At 45.3% G+C, this 27,046-nt stretch overlaps 2 protein-coding genes across 3 annotated transcripts in view; one reads left to right on the top strand and one right to left on the bottom strand.

Annotated features, from left to right (window-relative positions):
- Cacna2d3 (calcium voltage-gated channel auxiliary subunit alpha2delta 3) overlaps positions 1–27,046 on the bottom strand; it is an 844,799-nt gene that overhangs the window by 104,381 nt on the left and 713,372 nt on the right. The gene's annotated exons all lie outside the window — the stretch shown is intronic.
- On the top strand, positions 18,973–25,445 carry Lrtm1 (leucine rich repeats and transmembrane domains 1). Its single transcript, XM_036199249.1, has 3 exons — positions 18,973–18,996; positions 19,088–19,781; positions 24,979–25,445. Exons 1-3 carry the CDS (start codon positions 18,973–18,975, stop codon positions 25,443–25,445), a joined length of 1,185 nt encoding a protein of 394 aa, XP_036055142.1.

Genomic DNA, 27,046 nt, shown 5'->3' on the forward strand with positions numbered 1-27,046 from the left:
TTTTTTGTTTGTTTGTTTTGGTTTTTGGTTTTTGGTTGTTTTTTTTTTGTTTGTTTGTTTTTTTGTCATTTGCCCCAGCAGAATACCAAATGCCATTTATTGAAGGAGGGAAGAGGCCTTACATACAGGCTTACAGCACAATGGAAGAACCCCAGAGGGCAGAAGTTCGCTACCGATGTTTACAATCATGCATCTAAGCTGTTAATGCCCGATATGAGTCTGGAGATTTTTGAGGCAACATTTCTACCTCAGAATTGTACCCCTAGCCAAATGATTATCAAATAACACAGTAGAAGCAAGGCATTTTCAAAGCTGAAGGGATTGAGAAAAACAGCCTTCCCTGTCTTAGAAAACGCTGAGAATATTTATTAGTGACGTGGTAATGATGTTGGAGGAAGGAAGACATGTTTAAGAAAAAAGGGACATGATGCAGGAAATTAGTGATGGAAGTTTCAGGAAGCCAGTAGCCCTGCAGGCCTAGAAAGCCAGGAGGACAATAGAGGGTGTAAAGGGGAAATGGTCCTTGCAACATGATGGGACAGGTAGGAGTACCAAATGGGCAGAACACACTGGTGGAACTGGAAGTCAGGGCACGAAACAATAATTCTAGTGTTTGGAAACAGAGGCAGGAGGATTGCCTTAAGTTTAGGGACAGCTTGATCTACATAGAGAGTTCCAGGCAATCCCGAATCACACCGAGAGCCTCTATTTCAAAACATAACAAAGTACAAACAGGCTTTTTCCGGTAGCTGACAAAACAGGGTAACAGGGTAGGGGAGTTACTGGTAGGTAGAAGCAAAACCAAGTAAAGGGACAAGGGGATTTGTCATAACAGGGGGAACTATAAGAAAACACACACACACACACACACACACACACACACACACACACACGTCATTATTTCACACAAGTGTAGTGCAAATCTTAAAAGGTCTTATTAATAAAAACAAACCCAGAGCCAGGTATTGGAGTGAGTGCTGAATGATCAGAGAAACAGAACCAGCCACAGCTAACCCCACCTCACCAGTTCCTCAGCTGATCCTGTTTCTTCAGACTGGAAGCCTCTGAGTCCTCATCCGAATGGATCTCAGCTGAACTGCTGCTAAAAGCTTAACCAGCTCTAGTTCCTAGTCCTCACACCTTATATACCTTTCTGCTTCCTGCCATCACTTCCTGGGATTCAAGCCATGTGTCACCATTCCTGGCTGTTTCCAGTGTGGCTTTGAACTCACAGAGATCCAGGTGGATCTCTGCCTCCCAAGTGATAGGATTAAAGGCATGTGTGACACCATTTTCTGGCCTCTATATCTAGTGGCTGTTCTGTTCTCTGACCCCAGATAAGTTTATTAGGGTGCACAATATGTTGGGGAACACAATATCACTACACACAAGGAATATACATAAGTCTATTCTCTACTATAACTACCATATGACAAATGAAAAGGAAATAAGCTAACTGTTCATGCACTAGTGAGATGGCAAGCAGAGCTAGTGAGGAAAGACTTCAAACCACCATAAATGAAAGGAAGTAATAACCAGCACCTAAAATTAACCAGAGAGCAGCAGTGCCCAGAGGCCTGTGAGAAACGGCGCTGCAGAGAGCGCTGAAGCAGTTGCCTTTATGAAGTAAGACCTCAGGGTGGAAGTGGCCCTGCTGGTTTTCTCTGCAAGCTATGCTAGTTTTTAGCTAACTTAAAAAAAAATCATGCTCATGTATTTGGCAATGAGAGGAAGTCAGTTAGAAAGAGAAGCCTTGAGAGGTGAAAGTTGTGAGCAGATTCAAGCTCCTGACATCAGGATGCAAGCTTTCTTCCTTTGCTGATTTGTGTCCTTGTGCCCAAATCTGCAGGTGTGCATACTCCAGAGAGATGGCTACAGTGGGGGCCTAATGAAAGTCACCATAGGAACCCTGTTCAATATCCCCTGTAAAGTTTTGGCTTCCTCTGACTTTACCTGCCCAGAAGCTGGTTGTCAGTCAGTACATCCAAAGTCTTTCGATACATATTCTGGAAAGCCAGCACTAAGGAGTAAACAAGTGTCTTGCTCTGGAGAACAGTCACTCAGTACACTCTACCTGAAGTTGGTACTTGACCAAAGATGTGTTTTTGCCAAAGAAACAAACTCCATGAATACCACCTGTGACTGTAGCTGAGTGGGACAATTTCCAAATCAACCCAGTGAGTTTGCTGAGGGATGGCTGTCTTTGATGTTTCATTAGGCAGAAGTTTGTCTCAGCTGTGAGCAGTTTCCATTCTCACTACAGCCTGGACACCTTGACAGGCTCAAAGGGAGTTGTAGAACTCTAAGGCAAAGAAGGGGTCAAATGTATGACCTTGAAGCCTCTGTCTCAAACCCAGCCCTAGCCTAGCATCCATTCCTCTAGAGGTCAAAGGCAAGCATCTGATGCCTCATAGATCCCATTAGCAGGAAGAAGTTATGGCCTTCATAAAACTTGACCTTGCACTGTCCCACAAGCCGTTAAATATTATGGGTTATCTACTCTAGTCACAAAAGACAATGAGAACAATATGGGGCATTGTGTAGGGAGCAATGTTAGATATTGAAAAACCCAAATGTCATCAAGACCTGATTTACTGCTCCCCCACATAATCCCAGCTCTATAAAACTGAGGAATAATGAATGGGAGGCAGGAGAAGAAACAAGGGCCAGTCAGCCCTGTATTCTCAGCGCTCGTTCTATCCTGCACCCAGGAGTCTACAAAGGGTGTCTATCAGGACCCATATGTTTCTGCATGTGTAAGAATGCTCTTATGCTCTTACACAAGGGGCTAACTTCATAGCTGAGATTCTTTTTCATTTAATTCAGTCATATTAGATTATGGGCCTGATTATGATCATATCCACAAATCAGTATTTTAACAGAGTTTCCATGGAAACACTATATGCCCCTGTTTTTTAACTTTTTTGGACAAGGCTTTGCCTGTTTAACAACTTGAACAAGCTTGAGGAGGACAACATGTTTTGTTTAAGTTACATTAACTGGGGCCAATATTTCCTAATTGCATTACCAGAAGAAACATTCACGGCATTACCCTGTACCATGGAAAAGCTCTCCTAGCCCAGCCTTCGATTTGCTTTAATCACTGGAGAACAGGAAACATACGAGGATTGCCTTGTCTTATCAAGTTTTAAATGTGTTAACTGGTTTTAAATCTATGGAATAATCTCCCTTATTAAATGACAAAGTTAGTCTTGTTAAGAGGATCGGCATTTGTAGCTACATGTATTTATTTTTCAAGACGCAAGCACACAGGAGCCCCTTGGTTCCTGTTAGAGAGGTGAACTTATTGTGCACCAATGAGTGCCTCTTTTTTTTAATGTGGGTTGCAAGATGAAAACAAACTCCCTTCAACAAATACCTTCAATAATATAATATACTATTAGAAATGTAATGGGAACATGAAGGCAATAAGGTCTTTTCATAAAACAATTTTATTTTATATTTTGTGGTGTGTATGTACATGTATATGTGTGTGTATCTCACTTTCAAACTTATTCCCTCAAGACAGGATCTTTCACTGAACCCAGAGCTCAGCGCTTCTTAGCTAGACTGGTTGGCCAGCAAGCTTCAGACCCTCTTTTTTGCATACTCACACTCCTCCCTCAACACAGCTCTTGTTACAGGCTTGTACATGGGTGCTATGGCTCTGAAATTGGGTCCCCGTGATTGGGTAGCAAAGCTCTTACCCATTGGGCTGTCTCCCAAGTCTGATAAAAACCATGTTTGTTTGTTGGGATCTTTGTAGGTATTCATACTGACATAGCCTGTGATATGTATTTCCAACAACAGTAAGCTTGGGAGCAATGAAGCCAAGTTTTTGAAAATGTTATAATACATAAAGACCAGAAGAAGGGCTGTGCACTCGTGTATGTCAAGGTTCACCTTGATGGTGCATAAAACACATAGCGTAACATCTGTGAGATGTCTACAACACCAAATGCTGTGGCGCTTAATAAAATATCAGTGAGGAATAGTTTAATTTTACAGCATTAGGCACTAAGGCAGTGATTTGAGTGAATTGTGCTGTATTTTAACCCATCAAAGTATATTATACCACCGGGAATTCGAATATGACTTAAAGAGACATTTCTTGCTCCACAGACATTCTTAAGTTTTCTTTGCTGAAGAATAAGTAGAAAACAGCTAGTCTCCCAAGGCTACATCTTGCTTTTTAAAACGCACATGTGTACACTCGCTCATCTATTTCGAGGTAAATGCCTTTTGCTAGAATAAGAGACTAGACATGAGAGGCAGAAATGGAGACTGGAAATCTCCATGGTGAATGTGGCTCTTTCCTGTCCACAGATGTCCATCGCTCAGTGGGATGACTTTAGGGTGAACCCCGGCCTCTCTGTCTTCTATCCCTCTCTTTTGAGATACCCATCTGCTCAGATCTCAGTCCTGGCATCTGTCCCTGTGCAGGAAGACCTCAAATTCCTCCATGTGAAGGGCACAGTCTCTACTTCATCTCCTTTCTAGGTTATGCTCTGTGGAGGAATCTGGATGTCCAAGGTAGAGAGGGGGCCTTTTCCTTAGGGTTGTCCAAACAATCAGCTGGGCTGAGGGGCAAGGAAGGCAGGAAGGCTATAAATGCCTTGCCTTTCTTGCTACTGTCGGCAGATCAAAGGGAGTTCTCTCCTTCCTGCCCAGTAACAGAAAGAGGTCACATGAGCCTGCAGGGCAGCCTTGGAATAGGGGAGCTGCCATACCAACGTGTCCTAGATGTGATTGATAACACCACACAGGAACAGACCACATTGGCTCTAATTCCCTGAACCAGTGTCCCCTTTCCTCACCTCTGGTCCTGCAAAGCTCTCCAGAATGCTATAGGAAACAGACAGCAACCCTTCTCTTGTCTTTATGGCTATGGCACTACAAGCAATAGCCACTAGAAGCTGGCAATGGTGGTCTGCTTCCTGTATAAACAGAATATCTCCACCAAGTCGGCTTTGCTTGGATCAAAGTTTTGTTTAGGGTCTTTCTTTTGCTTTTGCCTAAATACAAAGGCGGGGACTGGGGAAATAAGGCCAGATGACAAAGCCCAGTAGAGTTAAGGCTGTGAAGTCAGACAGATGTGGATCTAACACCTGGTTGTACCACACATAAATCTGCATCTTTGTCAAGAGAGTCAGCCGATGAAGCCTTGCCATTTCTCCTAGGAGATGAAATAGACAATCATTTCCAGGCTTCACTGAAGAGTCCCGTGAGGACCCCCATATGCAGTGCCCCATGCCAGAGCCGGTCATTTGCAGACAGAGAACAAGCTGCTGTAGACAGGGTCTCATCACCACAGGTAGAGGATGACTCCCTCGACTCTTTGCAGTGTTACTTCATTTTATGACCTTCTCAGTCCTTCCAGAGCACCATCCACTGTGATCACTTCATTTCTCAGGCTGATAGAGTCCATGTGCTGGGTGACATTCAGGAAAATGGCACACAGGAGCCTCACTGCACCCATATCGCCACCCCTGGCAAACACAGGGATGATCCACCTGACCACATTTAAAAGCACAGACTGGTCGGGTTGCACCAAGGATTTTCTGGAATCCTGTTTCTGAGGCAACCCTTTGGTTTCCTGTGCAAAAGCACAAACCACAGCTTTACTTCTTTGGCAACATGCCCACCAACTGTGTCTCTCTCACTCGAAGGCCATTTTTAAAGGAAATTATTGACTTATGGCCACATTTGCAAATAAAAAATATGTTAATATGTTCACAATATAAAGACATAAAGTTTTTACATCAAGCCTCAGAGGTCGGGTTGGGGCCAGGTAACTTCAGACAGCTACTCCTAGGCTTCAGCTATCTGGCACTTGGCTTTGTATTATTATAGACTTTAGTGACATTAAGATCAGTCTGCTTTGCAAATGCTAAAGATAGAATTCAGAGAAGGTGCTGGGACTTAGCAGGGTACCAGGGGCTGAGTGATGTCGCCTGTCTCTGCCTGGGTCATGTCCTTGGGACTACTGAGTGAGGGCCTTCACGAGCCTACAAAACAATGGCTGTTGACATTAATACTTGCATGCCTCCTACTCTGCTGGCTTTTGTGTCCATGCTAACATCTGCAGGGCTCACAGGAGGGCGAGTCCTGCTCCAACAGAGAAGTTGAAGGGTCCAGAAGAGTCTGTTCTACCACACTGGACTCCAGGACATCTGGACTAAGCAGAGGAACTCCTCTGTTACAAGCTCTATGGGAAGCTTGGGATGTGAAACATGTGGATGGATGCTCTGTCGTGTCCACAGTTACCATCTTCCCTCCCTCCACAGTACTCAAAGGACAGCAAATGGATCTTGCTAGTTATAGGCACCCAGCGTTGCCAGTAGTGGAGCATTAACCTTATTCAAGCGCCCTGCAGGGCTCCAATCCTGACCTGAACACCAGATAACAACACTAGTGTAATGTGTGCATAAGAGAGGAAGAAAACCCTTCTAAGTAAAAAAGACTGGGCTCACAAGCAGCTTCAGTCCCTCTTTCCAGGGTCCATGTGCCCCAGCCATTCCTTCACTGTGTCATGATCAGAGTGGTTTCCTAAAGTCCCTGAAGGTTCTGAGCTCTCTCTCTGATCTCAGCCTACTACACATCATGTCTATATTTGCATGGACTCTTGTCCCTAACTTCCTTGGGGTGAATTTAGCCTGGCTAGACTCTACAGGTATACCTGCCGCAGCCTCCCACATCACATCCCTTGCTGACATCTGAGTACTAGCCAAGCCTGACCGTGCTTAGCTTCTGCCATCAGATGAGAGCAGGCTCATTGAGGGTGATGTGGCTAGAGGCTCCAGGCTGTACTTCTCATGCATCTGTGTGATGGACGTGTCCACGTGGACTCTGCTCCATTGATTTTGCTGTTGTATGTTTGGAAGACTGTACATCTCCAAATGCAAAGATCAGCAGGGCAAGAACACTCCAGAGCTTCTCCTCTAAGGAAGAAATCACAGATAACTGAAGATCCGGGGTAATGGTCCCTTTCACTTTCCTATAAGGATGATTTTATTTTTCCAAGAAACTTAGAGCATCGCTAAGCAGAAAAATCCCAGTTTCTGAGTAATCATCCACATTGCTTCCTCAGGATGGCTCAGCAGATCTCACCTATTCAAATTCCCCCTGCCCCTCACCCCCCCCCACTCCCCACAAGCTGTACTTCAAATGCCCTCATGGTAGAGCAAAGGACAGAAACTTATAAACATAGGCTGTCTGTCAGGGAAGCACACTCAGTTGATTTTCTCCTTGGCCTCATTAGATTCACAAATGAAATGTTGACAACACATGATGAGGGAGCCTGCTTGTTGAACACAAATGTTTCCACTCTTATCAACCTCCAGACTCTGATAGTCATGCTGCATGATGAAAGCTAAACAGCCCCAGGGAGATGACTACATGTTCTTTCTAATTATGCAGGGATTTGGGCAGAGGGCCTCCTAGCGACTGGGACTGTGGTGGGGGTCTGGAGGAAAACCTTAACTGGCTGGAACTCAGGCACACAATAGGTCGCCCTATGTGAGATTCCCGAATTGGATGAAAGGACATGGGTCACTGCAAGTGCATCCGAATGGGAAGCAGTACTGTATGAACCAGGCAGAGAGAGAATCTTCCTTTCGTCAGTAAACGCCCCACTAGAAGGTTGTGCACGCATGCCCCCAACAGCGTGCCTTAGTGGAGCCACTCTGAGGCCAGGCGAGCTGTATAGAGCAGAGACAGGCAGAGATTGCAATGAATTCCAGGCAAACACACCTACATCCCTGTTTTATAATCCCCCAAAACAGTGAACTCCACTTGTGGGCAAAAGGTCCTAGGACTTGAACCTGCCTTAGCTCTAAGTACATTCCTGAAGTAGTTGGAGCCCAAAGTGCCTAATTGATAGATGTCACACATCGTTACCTGCCAACGTGTTTTACTAAGATCTGAGCAGCATTTTAAAAACTTCACTTAGCCCTCCTCATGAATCTGTGGGTAGGTTTAGATACTGCGACTGGAGACCAAGAAGGTTACATAATTCATCCAAGTTCATGCCACCAGGAACTCTTAGAAGCAAAATGTGAGCTCAGGCAGTTTCATCCAGAGTTTATGGCTTGAACTGGTTGTTGAGTTTTGTTTTTGTTTTTTTTAACTTGAATTTTTGCTTTATTTTAATTAGTTTATTTTTATTTACATATCTAAGTGTACCTGACCATGTTTATGTGCATGCAAATACTTGCAAAGGCCAGAAGAGAGAGTCAGATGCCCCGGAACTGGAGTTACAGGCAGTTGTAAGATGCCTGGTGTGGGTGCCGAGAACTGAGCCGGGCCCTCTGGAAGAACAGGAAGCACCCTAACTGCTGAGCCATCTTTCCAGGCCTTGTCTTGTTTTCAATTGCAAACTAGTCTCACTATACATGGCATTGAGTTCTTTGAGTTCTTTTTGTTGTTGTTGTTGTTGTTGTTGTTGATTCGAGACTGGGTTTCTCTGTGTAGCTTTGCGCCTTTCCTGGATCTCACTCTGTAGACCAGGCTGGCCTCGAACTCACAGAGATCCGCCTGGCTCTGCCTCCCGAGTGCTGGGATTACAGGCATGCGCCACCACCGCCCGGCTGGCACTGAGTTCTTAATGCTCCTGCCTCAGCATCCCAAGTGCTAGGATTATATGTGTCTGCTACTGTGCCTGGCCAGGGACATTGTTATGAAACTAAATGTCAGGCAGATAAGCTGGGGTAACAAGAAGGACCCCTCGAGCTCAAGATGCATAACTGATAGGTTAGAGGTTAACTCTTTCTCAAGACAATTGTTTATCCCAAGACATTTTCAATGATGTGTTTGGAAGGGTTAATGGGGAGTTAATTTTAAAGGGAAAATCACACGACATGATTCACTATTGCATAGCAACATGCATACCCTGAGCTATAGTTGAAAATATATAAAACATATACTCTATCACAGAAATCCAACAGTTGTCATAATAAAAGTACAAAAGCCAATAAAAACCCAAGAAGAAAAGCTACATAAAGCCTTCATTTTTATGTGTAACATGAGTAAGCAATCAAACATGAACATGAATTTGATTCCAATTTATATTTGGGGGGCAGGGAAAAAAGTAGCCAATCAAAAGATCTAAGTAAAACAAGTCAGTGTGAGGCCTTGGCCAGGCTTCCTAGACGGCCTTGTGTCTTGATCTTTCTGTTTCTTTCATTAGTGCTGTGTCCACCAGCATCTGCCTGTGTTTACTGGCGAGCCACATGAGCTCACTAATTACCTTTAATCATACTTATCTGAATCCCATCTTTACCTTCACAGACATCTTGCATACAGGAAAAGTGCTGGAAGGCCACAGTTGGCGAGACATTGGGCTAGGGAGTCTGTGTTTTCTCTACTCCTGACAGTACACAGAGAGCATGCCCCCCAAAAATGCTTCTAGTCAGGCCTCTTCTGCCACTGAAATTCCCAGTGGTTACTCCCAAGAGTCTGTTCCCTCCCTGGAGAATTGGGCTGCATCAAAGAAGCCCTATTTCTCTCTCTCTCTCTCTCTCTCTCTCTCTCTCTCTCTCTCTCTCTCTCACTCACACACACACACACACACACACACACACACACACACACCACCAACAACAACAATGTTGACGACAAAAAGCCCCACAGGCAACAGGTTCAAAGTGTATGAATCCTGATGCAATTGAGAAGGACTGCAAGACAACCTTCCTCCCACTTGTCAGAGGCCAGTGTGCTGTGTTCTTCCTGGATGCCACAGCCCCTCACTCAGTCCTGAGGAATATGAGTGAAGAAGAGCTCTTACAAATATTGGAGCAAACAGCAGAGCCTGCACTGAGTCTGGGGAGGACTGCACAGGTGTTTCAAAGCCACTATCAACCTCACTTGAATTCACAGCTCCTAGTCCTTTCTGTCAGCAGGTCACGAGAGACCTACTAAAGGAAGTTTAATGATTGACACTTGATGTCTCTTAAATCTGAATCTCACCTTATCCTAAGAGCAAAAGAAGACACAGGGCTGAACGCAAACTCCCACCTTCTCCCAGAGAAGCTACAGGGCAGCCTCAATTCTACACTAACAGCCCAGAAAGGAACCTGGGCCCTCATCCCCAGATGTAGCATTAATACATAATTCAATCTATAACTTACTGTCCAAAGAATGGGTGGATGAGAGGGAAAGCTGAGGCAGGCACGTCTCTAGATTGGGCTGAGTGAAGGGCCTGTCTCAAAACACAACAAACACTAGAGAGCTGGGGCCAATGACTGAACTTCTCTGTGTCTTATTTTCTGTTTTGTCATCTATTTCTTAATATATTAATGATAAAGCCATTGTACGAGTTACTTTTCTCATCATTGGGATCAAATCCTGACAGCAAGCAACTCAGGGGAGGAACACTGTACTTCGGCTTACAGTTCAAGAGGAGACAGCCATCTTGGCTAACAACGCATGGCAGCAGGAATCCGAGGCCACGGGTCACACTGCACCCACAGTCATGAAGCTAAGAGCAGATGAGAAGTGCGTTGGAGCTACACAACCCCAGCCCACCCTTCTGACTTACTTCTTCCAGAGAGTCTATCTTCTAAGCATTCCACAGCTTTCCGGAACAGCCTCACTGACTTCAAACACATGAGTCCACGAGGACACTTCATTCATAAACCACAATAGCCAACATGTATTCATTTAACGTTTAAACAGAGTCCATGGAGGATGCTCTAGATGTTCCTGGTGGGAGGAAAATGGCACCTGAAGTAGACATTTGAAATCGGCCATCTTGTAGTGAGAGCATGCAAATACAGTGTGGAGTACAGGCTGCTAACCACTTCCAAAAGCCACATTTCCACTTCTGCCACAGGACACATTTCTCCTCATGGCTAGATATGGCCCAGGTGATTTCTTTTTGGGTTAAGTACCCTTGACAGACCTACCCTAGGCCACATCTTCATTGTCTTCACCCATCAGCCAAGCAATGGAAGATACTCTGAGAGGAAGAGAGTTCAAGTATATATATGGAAGAAGCCTGGACCCCTGGATGAGACTACATGGAGCCTGTTACCCTGCCAGTGTGAATTAGAGAATGATAATACATGCAATGCTGTTGCTTTAAGCCACTGAGACCTGGGGATTAGTCTGTATAATCATCAAAATGATTTTAACTAAGACAAATCTGTAGCAATATTTATCCTGCTGTGTATAAAAATAAATGATCAGGAGGACTGACATTAAAATGGTATTTTCAGCTCTTCTGCTGTGTGTCACATAGAATAAGTACAAACAGAGAGAGGCAGCCTCAGAGAGAGAGGGGAAGCCAGCTCTAGCTCCAGCACCAGAGAGTGACCTAGAGAGAGCCAAAGAGAGACAGTTTTAGAGAGAAATAGCTTCGAGAGAGAGAAGAGCGAAGAGCGAAGAGAGAGAGAGAGAGAGAGAGAGAGAGAGAGAGAGAGAGAGAGAGAGAGAGAGAGAGAGACTGACTTTGGAGGGAGGGGAGAGGGAGAAGTTGGTGGGGAGAGGGAGGGAAAGGGAGGGAGGGAGGAAGGAAGGAAGCCAATAACGCTGAACTCTTTTACCAACTGGTATTGACTTTACACCTAGCACATCTGATCACCCAGAGTTCCTAAGGGACTCTAACCCCCATGCTTTCAAATGCCAAACTGCCTCCAGAGCCAAATGAAGCTGCAGCCTGCAGGAGCCCAGGGCCTCCCCCTACTCTCCTGGGCTGCAGCTGTCCTTGGGTCTGGCCACCTGGCCCTGGCATCCGGTCACTGCAGCATTTGCTCTGGGCAGGTGCCCTCTGACCGAGATGTAGGAATATTTTGCCATGATTTTACATTAAACTAAGACATTAAAACTGAGAGAAAGGCTCGGCTGTATTCTAAGGCCTCATGGCAAGCAGAGACCCCTCAGCACAGAAAGAAATGCTACCTCTGGGATATGAGAGGAGCTGAGCTCAAGGTCAGACACAGGTATCCACAGGCATTCCTCATACACACACAGAACTCACCAGCCACCAGAGGATGGGTCATTTGAATTTCCCAGTAGGTAAAAGCACTTAACAAAGGAATCCCTTTTTCTTCCAAGCTGTTAAAGTATAGACTTCAAAAATGCTTGTTGTGGGGATTTCAGGATATAGAGAAGGATAAATACAAAAAATAAAAATAAAATAAAATGTTCTTTTTCTCTTAAATCACCACAGTCACCTAATTATCAGCATTGCCAGTTGGGTGGTGACTAGTCCCTACTCACTCCAACTTCAGACAAAGCCACACACACTTCGGGTAGGGATCATTTTAGACCTTTGATTTTTTTTTTTTTTTTTTTTGCTACATAAATAGGATTATACAATACATATTCTCATTACAAATTGCTTTCTTTCACTTAATAATTTATTATAAGTCTCCTTCCAGATGGATATAATTAGTTCTAACTTAGTCTTTTTAAATAGCTCTCTAATACTGCCTGGAAGAAAGAACTGGTGCATGCTGGATTTCCAAACATCATCAATTTTGAGAGTTAATAATGGTTGTTGATTTATTTTTGGAAGGAAGTGAAATGTTAACTACCCCAATTTACAGAAGGAAACATGCAACTTTAAATGAGGGAAAGAAAGTGTCTTTGAAGGTGGAACCATCTTGAAAACGCAGTGTGACAAGAAATGTGTTGCTCTGAGGTGGACATAAAGTTCCTACTGGGGAAACTGAGGTCCTGCTAGGTCTCTCTCCGGGGCAGGAGCTCCTTGCAGTGCAGGCCTCCTCTTGAGGGAATGGGCTGGGCCTGCGCTGGCATCTCTTCCAGGCTGCTCTTTGCATGCACAGTTGTCTTGCCACCTCTTGGATCTGGCTACGGAAGGGGTGGAGAAAGCACCGCAGGCATTAGCATGCAGGTCACGCAGCCTCACTTTGTTCTCTTGGCTGAGGTCGGATGGAATAAATCAATCAGCCTCCGCATCCAAAGTCCTTCAATGTGTCCTGGAGCCTTCCAGACCATGTGTGATCTGGCCCAGCTTTGAGTTGCCTGTGAGAGTCTACAGGAACAAACAGAACCAAAGAGCTCCCTGGGGCAAGCAGCTGTTCCCAGGAACCCATCTACTCTGGAGGTTCTCTCTGTTCCCAGGGCATTTGTGTTTTAGGTGGGAGCAGCCAGCTCAGACTTTTGGAAATCTAAGAACATGCGCTTGGAATAGAGACCCCCACTTCAAATCTCTTGCTCGGCCAAAACGAAGGTATATCCTTACCACCCACAAACTCAGCTCCCTGAATTCTACAAATAGAATGCTGGTTTCAGAGGGGCCATGATCGTCCTTTATGGGCATTAACACAGCACAAAAGTGGGCTTCTTCCATTAGCCAAACAGCCTGACTAACAGTACATGTCTGAGTTCCTTTGGTTCCCTGTAGGTGTCCTGGCCTCCCAAGTCCAACTGTGCTGTCAGTATACCCCTTTCAGGCCTCTGAATCCAAGACCCCAGTTGGGTTTGCACGTCACAGCTAACTAGATCCACAACCACTCAAAGAAACACTCTAAACCTCAGTCTGCCCAAGCCCAGCTAGGTGGACAAGCACAGTATTTTTCAAGTTTGTTCATGCTCCTGGGAAGAATGATAAGCTTTTGACATAATTGGGCCAAAATGCTTAGCAGGTCCTTCCATTTTATACATAAGGAGAGAGGATGGTGGATATGTCTTGACAGGTGGGTGATAAGAGTTTGGGGTAAGTGACAGGTGTCATGGTGACAGCAGGGACAACAGTGACACAGGATGGAATCTAGCAGGTTTTGCAAACCAAAGCCCTTAGCCAGTTTTTGTAAATGAATCTGTACTGTGGCAGAAGCATGCAGGACTGTCCCTGGTTGATTTTACTCTGCATTGGGACGCTATATAGTCTCCATAGAGACAGTATGACCCACAATGTCTAAAATACTCTATTGCCTCAAACACACACACACACACACACACACACACACACACACACACACACACACACACACACACGTTTTCTGATCCCTGGGAAAGAGAGAGGCATGCAGGCAAATATGTGACATCATAGTTCTTGGACAGTTGTGAAGCTTACGGTGTCTATTTTTTTTTTCTGATATGTGAATGTTACAGGCACACCAGCCACAGACATGTGTCATCAAGAAGTGATTATCACTATACTGTATGCACATGAAAAAGAAGAAGAACAATGAGAAGGAAGAAATAGAGCAGGAAGAAACCATTTACTTTTTCCTGAAATGGATGTGGCTTTTTGCAATTAGACCTTTTCTGTTAATCTCCTGAACTGTCTCCACTGTGTCAGATGCAAGGGATGCTGCAGAGGACAATGGGCATGGGCTGAGTAAAGAGGAATTTCCAGAAATGGCAGGGTGTGCACGCTATAGTCTATAAGGTGAGAAGCAGGTTGTCCACACAAGAAAAGTCTCTCCCAAGGGGCTGTTCAGAAGAATTGCGTACAGTGTCAGGTCTCACGGACAGGGGATTCTCTGCCTCCCTCAGAAAACTAATACTTCAGAGTGGCTTGAGGAGCCAGGCTTCCCCCTGGAGCTCTTCCAGTGAGAGCAGCTCAAAAGTCCTGGGAGTATTCTAATGGGTCATTGTAGTCTTCTGGTAGCCTTCATGATGACACTCTGGGTTAGATTTAAACCTGGATACAATCATGTAAAGCACTGAGTACCATTAGCCACTATGAGATGAGGCTTTGTGTGGGCAAGCTTAATTCAGACCCATCTGATCTCAGGGTCCACTCTACTTCTTGAGGCCAGAGGTTTACTTCATGCAACCTCAATAAAAAGCAACTTTGTCACCTGACCAGTTACAGAAGGCCTGTGGAACACTCTGGAGTGTTAAAAAAAAAAGGCCCACTCCAGGCACTGGAAGCCCACTTTGGTCAAAGGTGGGGCATTTATATATTCAAAGAGGTGGTTCCAATCCCCATTAGGAAAGCTCACAGCACTGGCTACTGGTAAACAACCAACTTCATCGCTGTCCAGCTTCTACAGGGCCAGTTTTATTGTTTTATATGTGAAGCGAACTGAGAAGAGACCCTGAACCTCAGCATTAGGGAATGCAGAAAGATGAAGTATGTCAGACTTCCAGAAGGTCAGAAGGACCAGAAGGTTAATTCAATGGGGGAAAGGACACATAGATCAAACAAGCAAGTAGCTGAGATATATTTGTGGCACTGGGGGAGGGGGGAAGAGATTGCGGGGCACAGAGACCTGTCAATATGGCTAATCTCCAAGGATGTGGGCAGAATGCACCCTTGATAGCCGAAGAAGTGTACTGTGGAAACTGTGTTAGCCTCCAGCAGGCCAATTTGTTCTCATATTACACACTCAGCTGGCTGTTTTGCGAGACCCCTAAATTGGGGATCTGTTCCAGGCACTCCCCACCCAGTGAGGGTTGACCCAGCATGGTTGATAAGTCAACAGAACGCAGAAGCCACAGCCGGATTAAGAAGGCCGTTTTATTTTGGTGCCCTGGACTTCAAGCAGATTAAATAATCAAAAAGGCCGGGCCATTGGGGTCATGTTTGAATGCTACAGCTGTTCACTAAGATCTGACCAACATTCTTTATGTGGCTCGCTGTCTGAATGGGAGAGGCAGAGGAGATCCCAGGGAGGCTGACACGCTGAGAAAAAGGACGGGACACAATCAAAAGATCCTCTTATGGAAAAAGACCACAGCAGACGGAGACAAGGTGCTGGGCTGCTTAAGTAAGCGACCTCCTGAATGCAGCAACTGTTTTCTGCAGCAGAGAAAAGCCCATACTGGATTCTGGGAAAGTGAATAGAAAGCTGGGCTCCAAGTTTGCCCTGGCCTTGGTGTGTTGATCTGTAAGCACACAAGGCGGGGTACATGTTGGAAGAGGGCTCCCACTGCAGAGACTGAGCCATGAAAGGTGAGCAGGAATGAATTCCATTGCCCCTACCCCATAAGTCACCCACTGAGAAAAGGAAGGGATCCCCCCTGGAGAAGTGTCTGTGAGAAATCAATTTCAACTTGTCCTTCTTAAAACAATTGGGCAGATGCAAAAAATATCTCTCAGTGGGAAGATGGATGCCTTACCATACTGAGCGTGGGGGAAAGGGGCTAGAGACAAATGTGTGTAGCTGTGGTGTGGACAGGTAGTTGGTCTGTCATGGGCCATTTCACAGCATGGTGCCTTGAGCTGGAGTTCATTTATTACTCCCTTTGGGGAAGCGGGAGGTCAAGAAAAGAGGGACAAACTGGCCCCTATCTCAGGAAGATAAGCCTTTTATTAATAAGTGGATTGGGTGAGGAAATTAAGAATTGATTCCCTGCAACTAATTACCACTTGTGGCTCAGGCAACAGTGATGGTAATGGGTGATTTCTAATGGGAAGACATTTGGGGCTTTGAAAGAAGTCATTTTCAGATATCTGAAAAATTACAGAAAGAAAAACAAGGGATCTACTCTTCTGTTTGGGAGGGGTTGTGATGTTCTGTGCCTCTTGAACTAAATCAAAGCAAGCTGCACCCCTTGGAAAGCTCCTCATTTGCTTGTTCTACAGGCCTGGGCACTAGTACCCAGGAGCAGAGCCCAAAGCAGGGAGATCAAGATGTCGTATATTTGACAGCCATGCTGTGTTTTTCCCTATGTGAAACCCAAACCAGACCAACAAACAAATAAGCTTCCCTTGAAAGCCTTCATGTTGATAACCATTCTCAGTTTTGAATAGCATTCTAGGACTCTGTAATTGCCTCTACGGTCCAACCAAGTGCCCTTAACAGATGTTTGCCACACTTAGAAACTCAAATCCCAAGAGAGGGCAAGGGAGGGAAACAGCGACTTTGAAGAATGACCCAGCAGTCTTTTAAGAAAATATCAATTCTCTGAGCCTTACAATGAGAGCCACTCTGGATTCTGGGGAGCCCTCCCCCACATCCCTATATAGCCACAGAGTGTTGGGGCAGGGAGCTTTTGCAGCATCATTTGTGATAGAGAGAGTAGAGAACCCTGGCAGCTCGTTTGCTCCTCGGTGAGAGATGAGTGGATACTGAATTTGATGTGGTCATACATGGAATATGCCATATTAGCTAAAAGAAACGAAGAAGCTTTCTAAGTACCCATATGGACACACAGTTTTAATTAAACAGAAGAGACTGCAGAATAGGTTGCATTTATGATTATATTTATGTGGATTTTTTTTAAACCAGTATCGTACTGTGCAAATCTCTCTCTGATTGCTGCTCCATGTATTTGGCAGAGGAGTATGGTAGAAAAGAATTCTCACAGATTTGATAGACACTCTGGGTTCAAGTCATGTTCTATTGTTTACTGTTTCTGTGACCCTGGGAAGTGATTTTGCCTCTCTATTACTCTCTTTCTTGCTTTAAAATATTGAAGACAAGCAACCAATTTGACAAGGTCATTAGGATGGATTCATATCTATAAAGCAATAGGAGGGATCTCTGCCCAGAAATGCATCCTGTCTGTAGCTGGAGACCTTCTCTCCAGCCCCCACCAAGCCCTGTCAGTCCGACAACCCACTTATAAAATAAATACACAAATGCTTATATTATTTAAACTGCTTGGCCATTAGCTCAGGCCTGCCATTGTCTAGCTCTTACTCTTATATTCAGCTCATTTCTATTAATCTATACTTTACCACGTGGCTTGTGGCTTACTGGTACTTTATATCTCGCTTGTCATGACGGCGGCCGGCAGCTCTCTCTGCCTCAGCCTTCCTATTCCCAGAATTCTCTTCTCTGCTTGTCCCACCTATACTTTCTGCCTGCCACTGGCCAATCAGCATTTTATTTACACAGAGCAATATCCCCAGCACCTGTCTGGTTATTTGCTATTGTCCTCACAAAGCTTTGAATAACAATTTTATGTCTTGGTGATCATTTTCAGCAATTCAGAAATAAAAATCAGAAGGACTACCTAACAGTCTTGCTCCAAACCCAAGCCAAGTTCCCAATACTTCCCACATGTGGAAATGTTGGGTCTTGAAGTAAATGAAGAGAATTTCAGTACATGACAGCACCTTTACAATCCGTGGATTTAGCTCAGTGGTAGAGCACTTGATGACCCTGGGTTTAGTCCTCAGCTTCAGGAGGGGGAATCCTTAGATAACTCCAAAGATCTCCAAAGAGTGTTCAGGTGATACGCTACACCCCATTTCAACTCAAGCTGGAAATGTGAGAGACATTCCAGCTCTGCTCTCATTTCTTGAAGAGCATTAAGGCTGGATCTTGGGTAGCAGTGTTTGCCTAGCACACGCAAAGCTCTGAGTGTGATCCACCAGCCCCAGAAAAACTGGATGTGGTGGCACATACCTGCCATCCCAGGACAGTAACTGTTAACTTGGACATCTATGAAAGCATACACCAGGGAAGTCTGTGAAGGGACTTCTGTGAGAAAAAGCTGAGCTGACCAGAAGAGGACTGTCTGCCCCACTGCACTTCCCAGTGAAAAGCAGGAAGATGAAAGAAGTCTGACAACCTATGAGTGCTGGCACAGGACACAGAAATAAGGGTGCTTATCATATTATTCCTAATAATTTGGGGGTCATTTTGAAAACCTGTATATAAAAATAGGAGCAGAGACGATCATCCAATCATCACAAATGGGGTTTTCCTCACAAGGACAGACAGATGGCCACTTGTAGGGAAGGCCCTAGCCAATACAGTCACCTGAAGCCATGTCTGATCATTTAAATCTAAATGAATGAAAAGAAAGTCAAAATTCAAAGTCAGCTCTTTGGTTGCAGCAGCCACATTTTGAGAGCTTAGTAACTGTTGTTACTGTAGGTGGCTAGTGACACCCATGTTGAAGGGCAGACAGAACATTTCTACCACCATACAAAGCTCAATTGGCCCGTCCTCCTCTGGAGAGTTCCTTTCAGAAGTATGAATACACGATCCTCTGTTATCTTTCTATTTGCCACAGCCCACGTGTGTCCCAGAATGACCCCCCTTGTTGTTCATTCCATGTGATATCAATCTTACAGTCCCTTCTCCAAGGCTGCTGACAATGGCTGGCTCAGAGCTGGCCGCAGTGATGGGCTAGGTATGCTCAGTCCCATTCTGCTAAGAAGGCGAGGAATAGAACTTCTTTTCTAGGTGGGTGGAAGGCACTACTGGCTTAGGACCATAGGACCTATGAACTCCCTGGCTGGTGGCGACATTTTCTCAAACACTGGCCTAAAACACCCCCCCCCCCCCCCCCCCCCTTCTCTGTTTCAGAAGCTCTGCTGCTGTTTTCCAGTCTGAGTATCCTGCTCCAAGGTGTGGGCAGCTGTCCCAAGAAATGTTTCTGTCACACCTCTTCAAACTCTGTGGACTGCAGTGGCCAGGGACTGTCCGAGATTCCTCCTGACCTACCCCTGTGGACACTAACCCTGCTCTTACAAGATAACCAGGTCCATTGGCTTCCTGCTCATGCATTTAGGTCTGTGCCACTGCTCAGAACCTTAAATTTATCTAACAACTCTCTTTCAAATCTGGCTTCAGAGGCTTTCTATGGACTTTGGCACTTGGAGGTTTTAAACCTAACCCAAAATTCCCTGATTTCCCTGGAAAGCAGCCTTGCCCATGCCCTACCTAGGCTCAGGGAGCTGGATCTGTCATCTAACAGCCTCAGTCTCCTGCCCACATCCCTGGGCAACCCTTGGGAGAACCTGACCATGTTTGCCGTTCAGAGGAACCATCTCCTGCATCTGGATCGTACACTTCTAGAGGCCATGCCCAAGGTGAGGCTGGTACTTCTTAAGGACAACCCCTGGAAATGTGACTGCCACTTGCTGGGGCTGAAACTCTGGCTGGAGAGATTCACCTTTGAAGGTCAGTAGTGTGTCTTAGAAATGCTGTTGTGTGTGTTACTAGCCTAAGGTGGACCTCCTCCATCCTCTGCATCTCAAGATGGTAGAGGACAGTACAAGGGACAGTTGTAGGCTTCTGCACATCTCAACATGGATGCCATGTCAACTTTAGGATGCAACAAAGGAGCAAGGGTCAGTTGGAGTGCAGAGGAAGTTTCATATGGGCATTTATGCTCATCAGAGTGTGCGTGCAGATGACATGGGCTTCTCCCTGGGAATCATGCACCAAAGCATCCTCAGGTTTAATTTCCAAGTATGATCTGCTGGAGGATGTGGCTCTCACTCCTTAGATAGCTTCCCTTTCTTCCCATTTCTACCTAATGATGGCTATAAATCTTATCAAATTCTGAAATTGGGTTCAGAAGGCCCCCTCTCCAAAGTTACTATTTTGTTCATCAGAAGCCTAAATTTAAGAAAAAAAAAAAAAAAAGCCCAGAATATTAGAGAGAGTAAACTTTGGAAATCAAAGGTTAGTAACCTATAGACTAAGGTCCAAATTCTTCCTGTCTTTTGTTTGTTTGTTTGTTTGTTTATAAATAAAGCTTTATCTGAACACAGCCATTATGTACTGAGTGGGTATTATACACAATAAGGCAAGGTAGAGCAGTCGTGACAGAAACCATACAGGACACTTAACAGTCTTTGCTACCTGAACCTTGAGAGCAAAGGCTGACGACCTCTGTTGTCAAAAGGAAACAGAAGCCCAGAGATGTTCAATGACTGGCTTAAGGTCCGCACAGGAGAATTACAAACAAGACAGAGACAGCATGACTGTTGTTCTTCCCTGGGCCCCATACTGCTTCTCTGAGCACTATTCATTCATTCCTCTCCTTGAATGCCCTTGATGTACCAGGCACTACTCTAGACCCAGAGAAAAAGGCAGTGAATAGGAATGCTTATCATTATGAAGGTTCCATTGGGAGGGTAAAAACAGTCATTATCTAAGATAATAGATAAAGGTATGGGTTCAGATGGCCATGTTAAGACAGTGAGGCAGGGCAAGGGTAAAGAGGGGGAGGGAATGTGCCCCATCTTAGATAGGATGGGAAAGAGAAGCCTCCTAGGAAACTGACATGTGTAAGATCCAGAACCAGGAAAAGAAGAACAGAAGATAGCTGTGGGGGTGGGGACAGGGCATCACAGCACTCTTAGGGCCTGGTGACTGAGTAGCCCAGCTGAGTGAGAGACAGAGGAGGGAGTCTGGGTGGAGATAACACACAACACTTCTTGGGGTGCCTGCCCAGTCTCTACACATGTGCAGAGCAGGTGCCCTGGCTGGATTGTATTCTAAGGGAAGTGGGAAGTTCTGAGGAATTCTTGTCTAGGGAACAGTATGATCTGACCACTGTGTAAAATGCCACTCTGCTGACTCTTAGAGGGCAGGGCACAGGCTGGTGAAGAAGAGCCCAAGGACGAAGGGGGATGTGATCTCAGTAGATAAGAGAAGAGATGACCGTGGCCTAAACCAGGGCTGTAATGAGTGACCAACATTTGGAACGGTGACGGGGTAGATTGTGCTGAGGGGTTGGAGAAGGTGATGGACTAGGAGAAGGAGGGAACCATTATGGGAGATTCTTGTGTATTTTATTCTGTTCGGTAACTACATAAATGGTGATGTTTTTAGCAAACAGGGAATGAAGGCCGTGGCCGTGGGAGAGTCTGGGGGAGGTGCTCAATAGAAGATTCAGTCAGGGAACATATTTGAAATACTTGTCACACTATAGAGAGCAGCTCTGTTGGTGATTGCATGCTTGAGCCCATGGCTCAGGAAGATCTGAGAGCTGCAGATAGGAATTAGGGGAAGAAAACCAACATCTGGAGGCACGGCCTCTATAGAGTAAGAGCTCAAACTTGTAACATCAAATTTGGAAGGTTCTCAATAGTTAAGAGCAATTGATACATTGCCAACCAGCCAATGTTGAAGTTAGCGCACAACGGCAACCATAGAACTTAGTAACATCATTCTGATAGGTCAAAGACAAAAACAAGCACATCTGGAGGTGAGGTGCCTAGAGCCATTGCTTTGGGAATCAAATCATAGCATTAACCAGACCATCCCAGAAAGAGAGTTTTCATCAAGGAAGAACATTTCTTGATGTTAAAACCAGTCTGTTTCCAGACCTAGGCCATCCAAAGCAGGGCAGGCAAGGCTGGCATTCTCCTATTTAGGCACAAACCTGGACCAGTGAATGCCACTCCCTAGTGCTCAGTACTACTATGGGGAAGCTGACAGTACTAATGCTACTTTTGGTCCCTTGACCCAGCAGTACAGTTTAAGTGCACTCCATGGTGATGCTTCTCAAGCACAGAGAGCGGCCCTTTTCAGAGGAAGGTAAAATCAGTTCAGGGAACTATGAGCTGGTGTTCCAGCAGAAAGAAAGGAAAAACATGAACTAGATGCAAAACATGGAGACAGTCTGCTTATGTGTATGCCACCTAAAACTAAGCTAATGGGCAGATGCTAGTCTGAACCTTCATAAACAAATACAAACCCTGCAGGTTTTAGTGAAAGCAGGGTGATTAAAATTACAGACCACCTGACTTCAGTCATATATGCTTAAGTCTATGGCTTACTTGAGTCAGAGTCCAAGGGGATTGGGAGAGAGGCGTGCATTCCCTGCAATCATTTTGGGACATAAGCCTCCTTTGGACTTCGATGCCACTTAACTTCCTCATATGACATCTAAGGTCACCAAACCAACACATCACACAGAGGACCCCCTTCGGGACTTTTTCGTCCTGGAAGTAACATTCTTGCTTCCACTGGGTAAAGCTCAGTCATGTGGCCCTAAAGTGATACCCAAAAGATTTGGAAAATGTAGTATCCTGTGGGCCTACGGGCAACAAGATTTGCTTTTGTCAATGTCAAACTGTCTCTCCTTGACCAACCATTCACACAGGATGGCAAATGGTCATCTTTTAATTCACATGTGAACCCACCCTTTCATGCTCATGGCTAACTGTGAAACAGGAAGTCTGAGCAAGGAGTAGTAGTAACTTGCTGAAGTTTACCCATCTGAGTTCCCAGAACGATCTTAAAAAGAGAATTTCATTATTATTCCTCTCTCACTTTCCAGAAAGGCAAGCAGAGGCTCTCAGAATAAGGAGCTTTCCAGAAGTGAACAGTTAAGTTAGATACAGTCTTCATATACAGTTCTAAGATTTGAACTCAGTTTCCTCCAAGACAGAAGTGAAAGGCTGCCTGTGTCCGGTGGGGACAGTGGCCACTGGGAGTTGGAGCCTCTTGTTCTGTTAGCTTTTTTAATAGACAGACCCTCATGCTGTAATCAGCAGCTGTGCCTCTGGGGTTTCAGGCCCTGAGACATTGAGGTAGGAGAAACTGTACAGGAGGCTACTGAGACTGTGCCAGCCACAGGCTCCGCCTTCCCGCCACGTCCAGGCATTTACGCTAGGCCTGTCCTTTGCTCTGAGACTCAAGGCTGTGGATTTTAGTGCAATTCTCTAGTGTAAAGTGGAGCTAGAGAAAGACTGGAATCTGGAGTGAATGCACAGGTACCACAGCCTTGGGGAACATCAGTCCACGAAGCTGCCTGGCCTAGCAGCCAGGGTTCTCCCTGTGGAAGCCTCACTGTGCTGTGGTTGGATCAAATGCCTTTGCTCCCCCTGGGTTTCTATTGTGAGGGCCACCATAGTCAGGTACAAAGGGAGGTAAGATCCCACAGAGGCAGAGCCCCACATCTCAGAGCAGCTGGGTGGGGCCCGTGGCTCAGCTGGAGCAGACATCTTGTTCCTCTAGTTTCGTGAACACCAGAGGCTCAGGAAATTCCTCTTTGGTCTTTTTGCTTTAAAGCCAGGATCTATGCCTCAAGGGATTATTGAGGAAGCTGTGGTGGTGGTGGTGGTGGTGGTGGTGGTGGAGGTGGTGGTGGTTGGTGGTGGGTGGTGGGTGGTGGTGGCAGCGGCAGAGGTGAGTCTCACTGTGTCATTCAGCTTTAAGCAATAGCAGCAAAAAGAGTATATGTTGAGTTTGGTCACTGTCATCAACCCTGGTGTTTCTGAGCCTTGTGACAGATCTCCTTTTATGGGGGGGGGGGCTCTCTCTACTTATAGGGCACTTATGACTCATCTTAGATGCTTAGAGAGCATGAATGGGCATACATCTCCCAAACCCAAACTACTATAGAATGGCATGTACCAATAACACTGAAGTACAACTACCATATGTGCCTTTCTGGAATTAATTAAAAATTCCCCTATGATATACACTGAGAATCTGCATTTGCAAAGAGGACATGCCACTCTCCCCTGGGTAAGGTTTTTAGGACAGCCTGAGAGAAACAAGCCACAGGTCCTTTGGGTCCTGCTCAGTCAAATAGGCTTTTCTGCCGCTTGCCGTGGTCCCAGGAGATACGAGAGAGGCAGAAATAGAAAGAGGGAAGGGTACTGAGGGGCTGGGTTTGGGTCCTGGTGTCTCTCTCCACTCATGCCCGGTGTGAATTAAAAAAAGAATTCCTTGTAAGAGTGGATGGTGAGGACTTTAAACTGTCAACTCAGATACAAATAGGATGTTCTGATGGCAGAGCACTTGAGGAAGTTCATTCCTGTGAAGTTCAACAGTGTACCAGTGGTTACACGGGCAGCAGTAGTCCAGGGAAGGATAACTCACTATCACAGATACCCAAGGGACTCAGCTACTTTACAAAGACCAAAACCCACATTGAATAACTCCTCAAAACATTTGGCACTCAAAGTAGTAATGTCATGAGGCCCGAGAAGATGAGTTACTTAAATACCGTGAACTAAACATGTGGTATTGTCAAATGCTCAGATACATAAAACTCAACTAAAAAGTGTTGGTAGAGACCTAGGGTCTTTGTAATTAACACACAAACACAAGAATGGATATTTGCTTTATGCTTTCTCTGATTTCCAGTGAGAATCTGGCAGGAAAGGTTTCTTGTGTGGTGGGGAGTGGACTGGAGGAATTTTGGAGACCGTAATGCCTTTAACCGTTGGGCCCTCATGGTCCCTGTCAGTATGTGCCCAGTGGTTCCCTCAGCCTTTATATAATATTAAGGGAACTTGGTTTCTAATAAATTCTTAGCAATAAGTAATTGTCTAGTCTTGTGGCAGGCTGAGGACTTTGGAATGCTGTCACATCAAAGCTCTATTATTGCCCTTTGCTTTGTTTCTTGAAGGGGGAGTAGCAGACAGCGCCATCTGCAGGCTGCCTGAACACTGGGAGGGAAAGGACCTCCTCTCCATTCCCCATGAACTATACCAGCCCTGTCCTCTGCCTTCTCCAGACCTGGCACCCTCACTAGTTCAGCAGACTGGTTCTGCCCCTCAAGAGGCCCACAAGCCTTCTGAGAATAACTCTGGACAGCAAGATTCCTTGGAGTGTGAGACCAAACCCAAACCAAAGCCAGCCAACCTGCGCCATGCTGTGGCTACTGTGGTCATCACCGGGGTGGTATGTGGGATTGTATGTCTCATGATGTTGGCAGCTGCTATCTATGGCTGCACCTATGCAGCTATCACAGCCCAGTACCATGGGAGACCCTTGGCACCAACCAATGAGTCTGAGAAGATGGGAAGCAAGGAGCCAATGGACAGTTCCACAGCCCGAGAACCTTCATGTCAAAGTTCCTCCTTGATCAACTGAGGGCCGCAAGAAATGTTTGAGTGGGCCTGATGTGCATCACTGCTCTTTTCCTGTGTATTGTCTTCCAAAACAACTAAGATAAGACATGTGTCTGTTAAAAAAAAAAAGTACCCAAATTTATGGGAAGAAATTTATGGTATAGCTTTGAAATATCACAGACAAAATAGTTATGCTCAAATCCTGCAACTGAAAGGTTAGGACAATGAGTCTATGTGCAGGAACACGAAGAAGGGAGTGGCCATTTCTTTTAGGTATCTTTCTCTGGATTAACTTGTTTCTACAGAGCAACAGGAATGTTGACATGTGTGCCAACAGGCATTCTTAGGAGCTTTGGGGGCCACCAGTTGGAGTGCCTGGGAAGAGGCTGGTGATCTTACCCGAAGGGTATTGAATGCCTCTATAATTCAAGTTCATGCTGGATTGGTGGGACTTTTAGATGTTGTGTATGTTACATATTTAGTGGAAATGTCTGTTGGTTGGGAATTTCATAGCTGGCCACAAGAGTCGGATTATATTTAATTTTCTAAATCAGAAAACCATTTGGGGCTTTCTGAGCTGCAGGAGAAGACAAGGGTTCCATGTCTGGTTAATGGGACTCAGACCTGGAGTCTGGGCAAGGTTTTTGATGTGAAGGAACACAGAGGGAATAGGTGAACCAGAATATAGGGTAGATATCACCAAAAGGCCATATCCACCAACCAGCTGGAACCTTACCCTAGAACTCACAGCAGGGATGAATTTAGATCAGGCTGAATGGTGTTTGTGTCTCTGCATCTGCATACACAATGCACAGAGGGCATGGATTTGTACAGCTACACCCACACATAAACACCCTTGGAGCAATCAGCTTACCCACTAATGAAATGCAGCCGTGGCGGGTTGGGAGCCAGTAGCTGTTGATCACCACCCAGATGGTATGCTCAACACTCTGGGATAGGAAGTAAGAAGGAAGTTTGAGGGGGAGTGGGAGTTACTGGGGGACTGGAGGTACTTGGTGGCAGACATCCTGGCTAGTGCTGAAGTGTGGCTTTAAAAAGTTCAGGTATGGCTTGCTAAGTCCACAAAGACTTTGTCCCGGAGAGTTGCATGCAAAGTGAATTTTTGTAAATTGAATCATCATTTTAATGCAGCAGGGGAGCTCGCTATTTAAAGGAACCTTTCATGGAATCTTTTCTGTAATGGAAATAATTGGCTCCAGATTGATGCATTTTTCAAATTTGCATTTCTTTGCTAGGGTTTCTTAAAGCGGAATATACCTATACCTACTCTGTCTGTTTATACAACAGGCACTTTTTAAGATTATAACCACTTTGCACAGGAAGAGAGCACAGAGGAGTTAAAGACATGTTAAAAGCAGAAAATGACAAATATGGGGCAAGCTGTTCCTCTAGAGTCCATGACAGACATTGCTAATCAATCCCAGCACTCTTCCCAGCTGAGCCTCAAATATACCACAGATGGTTTCTTAAGACAGCACTATAGGCAACCAGAACTAATCAATTGGAGTTGGTTCAAAGGATAAAGCACATTTGCCATTCAGGGTACTGGCTCTACTTCACCCCTCAAGGCCATGTAAAAACTGGTTTGGATACCCAGTCAGT

Source organism: Onychomys torridus, chromosome 9 (genome assembly GCF_903995425.1).
Source record: "Onychomys torridus chromosome 9, mOncTor1.1, whole genome shotgun sequence".
Lineage (NCBI taxonomy): Eukaryota > Metazoa > Chordata > Mammalia > Rodentia > Cricetidae > Onychomys > Onychomys torridus.